The 9587-nt window shown below is 37.7% G+C and overlaps 1 protein-coding gene across 1 annotated transcript in view; it reads left to right on the plus strand.

Annotated features, from left to right (window-relative positions):
- Positions 1 to 5057, plus strand: part of GK5 (glycerol kinase 5) — an 80093-nt gene extending 75036 nt beyond the window's left edge. The window contains exons 14-16 of the mRNA XM_007446953.1: positions 212 to 271; positions 638 to 771; positions 4738 to 5057. Coding sequence (XP_007447015.1) covers positions 212 to 271; positions 638 to 771; positions 4738 to 4886 — 343 coding nt within the window. The 3' untranslated portion in view covers positions 4887 to 5057. The remainder of the gene's footprint in view (positions 1 to 211; positions 272 to 637; positions 772 to 4737) is intronic.
- The last annotated feature ends 4530 nt before the right edge of the window (positions 5058 to 9587 follow it).

Raw genomic sequence — 9587 nt, forward strand, 5'->3', positions numbered from 1 at the left:
AAGTGAAAAGCAGAAGGCCCTGAACCTCTTGTTTACTTGACCATCTGTTACTGACATCCAGTTAGCCTAATATATTTCTTTAGTGTTTTCTTTTGCATATTTTATAAATATCATGTAAATAAAACCACAGTTATTATTCTAGATTGGAAAAAAACAGAGAATTATTATGATATGAACTGCCTGTAAATAGTTTCCTTGTTTTTTTAACTAGAAACAAACAGTTATATGAGGTGATGCAGAAAGAGATCCACATTCCTGTAAGAAAAATCCGGTAGGTAAACTTTGTTTCTAATAGATTTAATTAGAAATTAGAAGTTAAGTGGTAGCTGCTGTTGGCATTTTCATGATTATGATTATTCAGGATTTCAAAAAGAACTTATGCTTACCTGCTTTGCAACAAAATTCTTGGTCATAGGAATTTGGAGAGGAAGGGAAGCTAATTTTGGATTTAAGGAGAATATAACCCAATATGGAATCTGAGAGGATCTTAGCACCCATATGTGTATTATAAGAATCTTTAAACTTTAAAAATAAAATCAAAGATCTAAAAAAAAATGTGTGGCTTTTTAGAAAAGAATTAATAATGTATTTATGCTTTTGTTACAGTAATTTATCTCCAATATCTTTCTCCCCACAGAGCAGATGGAGGAGTTTGTAAGAACAGTTTTGTCATGCAGATGACTTCAGACCTGATTAATGAGACGATAGATAGACCCGTCCACGTTGATATGTCCTGCGTAGGTGCAGCTTCTCTAGCTGGCCTTGCTGTTGGTATGTGTGGGTTTTATTAAAACGAGAGCTGTCTTGCAAAACCATTTCTTACAGATAGAATTTCTCCTCCCAAATCACAAAATTATAGATAGAGAGGGTCTGGAAAGCCTTGGTGTCCATTAGACCCCATACACATATGCACATCACTCACAAAATGCTCCCGTGATCTCTTCTGTGGGTGGGCCTGGTTGCACCTCTTCCCTCCTTGGTGCTCTCCTTCAGTCAGAAGAATGAGGCCAGGAAAGCTAATTCTCAACTGCTCTGGTCTTTAGCAAGGGAATGTCTCTGGGTAAACTTTCTGATTAGATAAGCTTGTCTTTGGCATTAGAAACCACTCCACTCTTTCATTTAGTGAACATTTGTTGAGCACCTGCTTCATGACAGTCGCTGCTGGGAATAATAGGGTTTAAATGATATAGTCCCTGCTATGGGAGTCTCCAGTGGGAGCAGTCAAGCAAGTCAACCCATTATTATTCTTGTGTGATAAGCCCAGCGAACAGTCACAGCATCAAGCAATTGGTGTAGGCTTTCCCAGAGGCGACAACGTATAGTTCAATTTTGAAGGGGTTAACAGACAACCAGGTGAGGAGAGAATAGAGGTGAGTGGTCCAGTAGAGAAGGCAGCTCATGCAAAGGTACTGGCCCATTGTGGTGCTGATAGGATGGGAGCAAGAGGGGAGGCTGGAGAGGTACATAGAGGTCCAGTCATGGTCCAATCATATAGAGGAGATTGGACTTGATCTTGAATGCATTGGAGAGCCACTGAACAATTTTAAGCAGAAGGACATGGTTAGATCTATATTTGAACAAATCACTTTGGCAATTAGTGTTTTCACTAATTAGTTGGGAGGAGTAAAGAACAGACATGGGGAGGCCAATTAGAGGGCTCTTCAGGAGCAGGATGATGCTTGGGACACTGGGAGTGTTTTCCTGTGTTCCTATATGGAAGGGAGGAGTGTTTGTACAAAACAGGATATCTTACACTTAAAAGTTTAGGCTGTTATTTAGCAATTAAAGTTATGGATCCAAAAAGCATCAAATCTTGGTAAGTTCACCTTATACTTTATTCTACTAAAAATCTGTTAACTTTGAATAAAATTGAAACAATCACTTTCATTTGTTCATTGATTGGTGTTTGATTAATTCAAGTTGAAGAAAATAACTTCCCCTTAAATAGTCATTCTCGTTTACAAATTTAAGTTACTTTGTATATTTCAACTCTTAAGTACAATATAGCTGATGTTATTTTTAATAATTTCACATGACTAATTGAGCAAACTTAGAACTATAACAAGGAAATTTCTCCAGTACTTAAACAACTCTTGAAAAATGAATAAATTAAGCTTATCATTACAGTAAGCCAAATGCTCATAAGCATTCCAATATTATTTATAAAGTTAATCAAATTGATCTACACTTATCACCTTATAAAGCTAAATATGTCAAATTCTCTTGAACATTTAATACACTTTAAATAACAAACACATGCAAGTTATTCTTACATATAACATAGTGGCTTCATTTTATCTGTATTTAATTTCAAAACTTTTCAATACAAAGATACTTCACTAACTACAGGGAAGAGTTTTACCTTCTCAGAGAATCTGAAATTTCTGGTTGGATTACTTCTCTCTCAGAAACATGAGACATGGGGCTTCCCTGGTGGCGCGGTGGTTGAGAGTCCGCCTGCTGATGCAGCGGACACGGGTTCGTGCCCCGATCCGGGAAGATCCCACATGCTGCGGAGCGGCTGGGCCCGTGAGCCATGGCTGCTGAGCTTGCCCGTCCGGAGCCTGTGCTCCGCAATGGGAGAGGACACAACAGTGAGAGGCCCGCGTACCGCAAAAAAAAAAAAGAAAAGAAAAGAAATATGAGACATGAAGGCTACGCAAATTCTCTGTATTTTCAAAATTCACCCAGAAACAATACACATTTAATAAAGTGACTTTTGAGAGTATGTATGCCATACTCTTGTAAATAATAAGAGTAAATAATAAATTCTGGAAATAAGAATTTTAAGAACATACTTATTTTAATGACTAGATTTATCTAATTGTAGTACACTAATAAAGATTATTTTTAGTCTTTTAATAACTTCCATAAAATAATTAATATCTTTAAATATAGACAGTCTAAAACACTGACTTTGTAAATAGAATGTGGCCTGCTGGAAAATTTTAGAAGAAAGAATTTTATGTGTCAGCTTTATTGGTAAGAGAAAAATGTACCTTCTTCAAGACTTGTCAACTACGTTAATACTTCAGAGTAAGTGAGATGTACCAAGTTTATTAACGAGGGATAGCTATCATTTCAGGCTATGTATGATCGTAGTTATAATATGTTTTCTTTTTGCTTTTTATTATAAATCACATGACCCTCTTTGTAAAGAACAATATATGCCAGAACTACAAGATTATCTTGAACTGGAATTTAAAAGCCTTGTATGAAATGCAATAGTGTGAAAAAGAAACTATTTTTTATATTAATCCCCAACTTTGAATTTTATACATATCCTGAGGAGTTGCCTCTTACCTCAAGATATATGACAAAAATCTTAACTTGGGGGATTCCCTGGCGGTCCAGCGGTTAGGACTCTGTGCTTTCACTGCTGTGGGACCGGGTTCGTTCCCTGGTCGGGTAACTAATATACTGCACAAGTTGCAGAGTGTCGCCAAAAAAAAAGAAAAACCTTAATTTATCATTGTTTTGCTTTGGTTTTTTAAATAAATAAATAAATTTATTTATTTATTTATTGGCTGCATTGGGTCTTCGTTGCTGCACACGGGCTTTCTCTAGTTCTGGTGAGCGGGGGCTACTCTTCGTTGCGGTGTGCGTGCTTCTCATTGTGGTGGCTTCTCTTGTTGTGGAGCGTGGGCTCTAGGCACACGGGCTTCACTGCTTGTGGCATGTGGGCTCAGTAGTTGTGGCTCACAGGCTTAGTTGCTCCACGACATGTGGGATCTTCCTGGACCAGAGCTCGAACCCGTGTCCCCTGCATTGGCAGGCGGACTCTTAACCACTGCACCACCAGGGAAGCCCTATCATTGTTTTTTTTAATTGTATAAAAAGAAAGTATATTATTTCTTTCTTTTTTTTAATTTTTTTAAATTTTTGTGGTACGCGGGCCTCTCACTGTTGTGGCCTTTCCCGTTGCGGAGCACAGGCTCCGGACGCGCAGGTTCAGCGGCCATGGCTCACGGGCGCAGCCGCTCCGCGGCATGTGGGATCTTCCCGGAGCCGGGCACGAACCCGTGTCCCCTGCATTGGTAGGCAGACTCTCAACCACTGCGCCACCAGGGAAGCCCCTCTTTCTTTCTTTCTTTCTTTCTTTCTTTTTTATTTTTTAGATGTTGGGGGTAGGAGTTTATTAATTAATTTATTTATTTTTGCTGTGTTGCGTCTTCGTTTCTGTGCGAGGGCTTTCTCTAGTTGTGGCATGCGGGGGCCACTCATCATCGCGGTGCGCGGGCCTCTCACTGTGGCAGCCTCTCTTGTTGCGGAGCACAGGCTCCAGACGCGCAGGCTCAGTTGTGGCTCACGGGCCTAGTTGCTCCGCCGCGTGTGGGATCCTCCCAGACCAGGGCTCGAACCCGTGTCCCCTGCATTAGCAGGCAGATTCTCAACCACTGCGCCACCAGGGAAGCCCCTACTATTTCTTACTTGGGTTTTTTTTTTTTTCTTAAGAGCTAGTCATGAAATTAAATGATGGCAGAATGTGGTTGCTCTAGAAATGATTTGGCGCTCTTCCACACAGAAATAAAGCTGCTAGTTAGAAACCAAAAGATTTTTAAATCCTGATGTATTTATTCCCAGGGATTCTAACCAAGCTCAAAGCAACAAAATATTTTGACTTGTGTTTTAAAGTAATAACTGTTCACCTGTGCACCAGTTCACATAGGTTTGTGGATAAACTTTATGGACTCATTATTTGCCTTAAAACTTGAGAGTAAATTTTTTCATCTATAGGGTTTTGGACTGACAAGGAGGAACTAAAGAAACTGAGGCAAAGTGAAATAGTTTTCAAGCCACAGAAGAAATGGCAAGAATATGAAAAGAATATGGGAAACTGGGTCAAAGCAGTGAAACGCTCCATGAATTGGTATAACAAGACGTAGCACTAACGGAATGACTGAAACCAGGCATGGCTGGTTGCTGTGATGTGCAGATGAGACAAAGCTCAGGGACAATACGACCATGAATGAGAGAAGACTGGAGCTGAGCTCTGCAACCCGAGAGAAAAAGCACTGCTTTTTTTGAAAACAAAACAAAACTCCTCATTGAAAAAATTCTAAACCTTGGTAAGATTGTAAGGCAACAATACCTCAGAACTTTTAAATCTTCTGTTTTGTAGCAAATTCCAAAGGACGCTAGCCATTTCCAACCATGTTTTGACAGTCACGGGTCCTCCTCCTGTTTGTACTGGGCCAATATGAACATAATTGTTTACTATCTGAGTTAATAGTTCCGGGTCAAGCACTGTTCGTGTTTTGTTCCAAAATGATGTGAAAAGTGTTTCCTTAATTCTTTAAAATGAAGTGGGCTATTTGAAGTCCATACAGCTAAAAAGAAAGAATAACCAAGAAAATGTGGAATTTTGAAACATTAATATTTTCTATTTAAAGCCATAATTGTTCAGTGTTGTATCCAAATATGAGCTCAATATGACTCTTAGATAGGCTCATTTGGTAGTCAGTTCTTTCCCCTATTGGGTTTAAAGACACTGCCTTAATTTTTCCTTGTTTAACCAAAATCTCAGCTTTCTTTATATATTGAAAAACACTGAAAAAAATCATTTTAGTTAATAAAACCAAAAAGGGTATTGATTCATAAGGAATAGGAGAATACTTTCCTTCTCAGATAGCATTTCTTTCAAAAATTTCTGGGTAAAGTATGAAATCTCATTTTTTACAAAATACACGTAGTAAATATAAATCTTGCCTTTCTTTTGTCTTCTCTATCCTTCTTGCTTGTTGAGATGCTGGTGTAAACGTCTTTTGTTTTTATTAAGTGCCTAGTTGACAGAGCTTAATTTGAAGAAAGTGCCCTAATTTATTGCTGACTTAAGAATTGCCTTCATTGGGGTATTTTGCTTGTCCAGGTATCTTTCTTATTTTTGTCCAATCTACTCATCTCTCTGAGATTTGTGCAGTGAGGTAGCTGACAGAGGGGATGGGAGTGCAGTCATGCTAGTGACTGCCCCTCAGCCACTGAGCCAGAGATCCACAGAGAGGAACAGCGAGAGTCCTACATTTTCAAGCTCACTTGATAGAAACAAGGTAGAGTAAGGTAAGAGCTAAGAGTTGTGAGTAGCTTCAGGCCAGATGTAAAATTGTCCTAAGGCAAGTTGGCCACCTTCCAACATGTTCTCATGTTATTTGCCCCTCCCTGTTTTGGGGCTAGGTTCCTTTTAGATTTGCGGCAATAATGTATTTCCCTCTTGGTCAGGCTTTATCATATCACATCAAGTCCTACTGTTATAGAACTCACTGTTAAATAATAATGTAATTAAAGAACTGACTGTTATAGGGAAGTTTGCTGTTACTATCATGTATGTCCATTTCAGAGACAGGTAATAGATATTAACTTGGAAATATTTTTGTTAAGGTGTTTTGTTTACTGTAATAAGTCAGATCCCCTTATGTAGATAACATCTTACTCTTTTCATTCTTTCTGTTATTCACATCCTTTTTTACAAAGCTTAGTGGCCAATTAAAAGCTTTCTTATCAAAGTCATATGAAAGCCACTCTGTTTTACTATTTCTTACAGAGTCTGCTTCTCAGTGGGTATGATGTCCATAGGAAATAATTGTCTTTTTGTATTAGGATGTACTGAATTGTGATATTATTAATACCTAAACATTTGTTATTTCATTCATTTTCCACATTGTTGTTTCTCATCATGAAACCACAAAATAAAGGAGAAATATCTTTTGGATAATGTGGAAAAATAACTTTGAATATCTTTCTACTGGAATTGAGCATCTCCTCAAAAATCAGTGGCTAATTTTTTCTTCCATTAGTTTAGAAGTTAATCTTCTATTTTTAGTATGTCTGGCCTTTTTTTTAGTAACACAGTTTACTAAATCTTTTGGCAGATTTGACCTAAATCAGAAACATGACCACATTTGCTTTTGTGGTTGTAGAAAGCGTTGACTATCAGAATCAATTGAGCAAAAAATTGTCCTTTCAAGTTTATTTTTCATATGTTTGCTAATAATTGAAGTTAAAAAAATTTCTATGCTAATATTTCTCAGCATGTTTTATTTCCTCACTATGGGTCTATCAGATAATTTTAGGAGATCTGTAGCTATCTTATCAAGGAGGAGAATCTTCCTGTACAATCCTTCCTAAAGTGGTATTAGATGCTTTTATACTACAGACTTACTGATTTTTAAATTTTTTTATATCCAACCATGACATGGTTTCTCAACCTCAGCATCATTGACATTTGAGGACAGATAATTCTTTGTTTTGGGGTGCTATGTATTGTAGGATGTTTACCAGATCCCTGACCTTTACCCACTAGCATCCATCTACTTAACGATGGCAAAATGTCTCCAAACATTGCTAACTGTCCCCTGGGAGACAAAGTCACCGCCCCCACCCCCGCCACCCCATTGAGAACCAGTGATGTAGACTGTTGGAAGGAAATTGAAGACCCAGTGAATGTAGAGTGCCTATCGTACTCCTTTTCTCTCTGCTTCATTTTTACCTTAGGAAATAGTTGTTAGCAAAGAGTAGTAGTAGTATCTTAAATAGCGTTTCTGCTTTGCTGGTTAATGAGGTGGGGAAACAATGTCATGCTGTGATTGTCTTCTGCTGTTTTTATCCACCTACCCTCACCCCCATGTCTGCATTCTCTGTGGTCCTAATGAGTGAGTTGATGACTTCAGTATGGGATTAATGTAGTCTCCAGATCATCTTTGATTTGATCTGCCTTTTTGTTTCCTTTTCATCTCTGAACAAAGGAGATGATTACTTTTATCTGCCTCTGCGCGAGCCTCCACCAAACCAGAAGTTCCCTGAAAGCAGAAGACATGTCTGCTCCCACGGAACTTAACTCTGTGCCTTCATATTTGTGGGATGAATTTGTACTTTGTGTTTGTAAGTGCAACTTTTTTTGCATATACGTTTTGTCCTTGATGTTACATGTGTTTCTTGATAGGGAGCAGCTTCTATTTGTTACAGCGAAATGTGTTTTGTTGGATTAAGAAGGACTACTTTTTTATGAGAACTAGAATCCTCATACTGTTTATTTTTAAAGTCTTTGTATGTTTATATATTTGCATATCTATTTGTATAGAGATACACATCCATAAATACACATATTGACTTTCGAAGGTACAACTGAAGCCTTTCTATTCACAGGTTTTGTGTATTTGACTGCAGGTGACTAACAGATTGAATCTTAGGAACGCCAAACACTCTCATGTTAGAGGGAAGAAACTTCAGAAATACCCCCTTTTGCAAGGCACTTATACTGAGGACCAGTCTTTAATTTAAAAAGTAATCTAGCCCAGGAGTTTGGCAGTAATTTTAAAATTCTTTGAGGTGAGACATAGCTGGACCCTGGGGCTCTTCCACTTTAAGTGATTCTAATCATCCCAGAGATAGCCTAGAAGGCTTTAATCTATCTCAGAGGATTCTGAATCCCTTTGGGAAATTTATATCATGTTTCTCAATTAAAATTAAAAGCCCAAAACACACCCTGGATCTATCTGGTCCCAGAGTCCTCAGCTTGCATACTCAAATCCAGGTCATCTGGTTCAAACCAGCCTAAAGGGGTAACTCCAGGGAAGTCAAATAGGCCGTCAAGAATCACATTGTTTTTTAAAGTTTTGTATCCTCATAGCTGTAAGTATTTTGGCACCAGCATCTATTGTGAGTCACTGGTTATTTTGTCACCATATTCCCATGGGACCTTTGCCCCTAGAAGGATGCAGGAATGATCATGGGAATGGGAATGATAGAGGCAGGAACCTGCAGAATCAGATGTTTTGGAAATTCTCTGTTATTCTATTTCCATTGTCTTTCCACCCACTTTACATTACATTTGGTTTATTAAAATAAAATGGATGTGTCTGTATAGTTACCTATGTCGTGTAGAAAATAAATGATAAGGTTTCCAATTTAAATGAGCCATATCTTTACAAGAAACTGCCAAACTGTTTTCCAGAATAGCTGTACCATTTTACATTCCCACCAGAGATGTATGAGTGATCCACATTCTCCACGTTGTCACCAGCATTTGATGTTATCACCATTTTTTACGTTAGTCCACTGTGATAAGTGTCTGGTTTTCTCATTGTGGATTGAATTTGCATTTCCCTAACTAATAATGATGTTGAACATCTTTTCATGTGCTCTTCTGCGATCTGTTTATCCTCTAGTGAAATGTCTGTCCATATCTTTTGTCCATTTGCTAATTGGGTTGTTTGCTAAAGGAGCCATATCCTTAAAGGAATATCCTTTTTAAAAATTAAAAAAAAAACAAACAGTCCAGTGACTTAAGAAGTCATTAAGTAGCATTTTCAAATCCTTCTGGGCAAAATGTATATAGCATTTGAACATGACTTTGTAATGTACTGAGCAGAAGAGCTCTTGTATTTCTTACATACTTATTATGTAGTGTGGTACTAACACTGTATAATAGCAAAAAAGTTTCAAAGACACCTTTACTTAGAATGTTAAGTAAAGTGTACAAATACATGTTTTGTACATAGGTATCATAATCCTAAAAATATTTTTTATTTAAAATAAACTGATTTGTGTAAATATTTCAGAATGATTTTGTGGAAAATTAATTCAAAATTTTC

Source organism: Lipotes vexillifer, unplaced genomic scaffold, assembly GCF_000442215.2.
Source record: "Lipotes vexillifer unplaced genomic scaffold, Lipotes_vexillifer_v1.1 scaffold40, whole genome shotgun sequence".
In the NCBI taxonomy this organism is placed as follows: domain Eukaryota; kingdom Metazoa; phylum Chordata; class Mammalia; order Artiodactyla; family Lipotidae; genus Lipotes; species Lipotes vexillifer.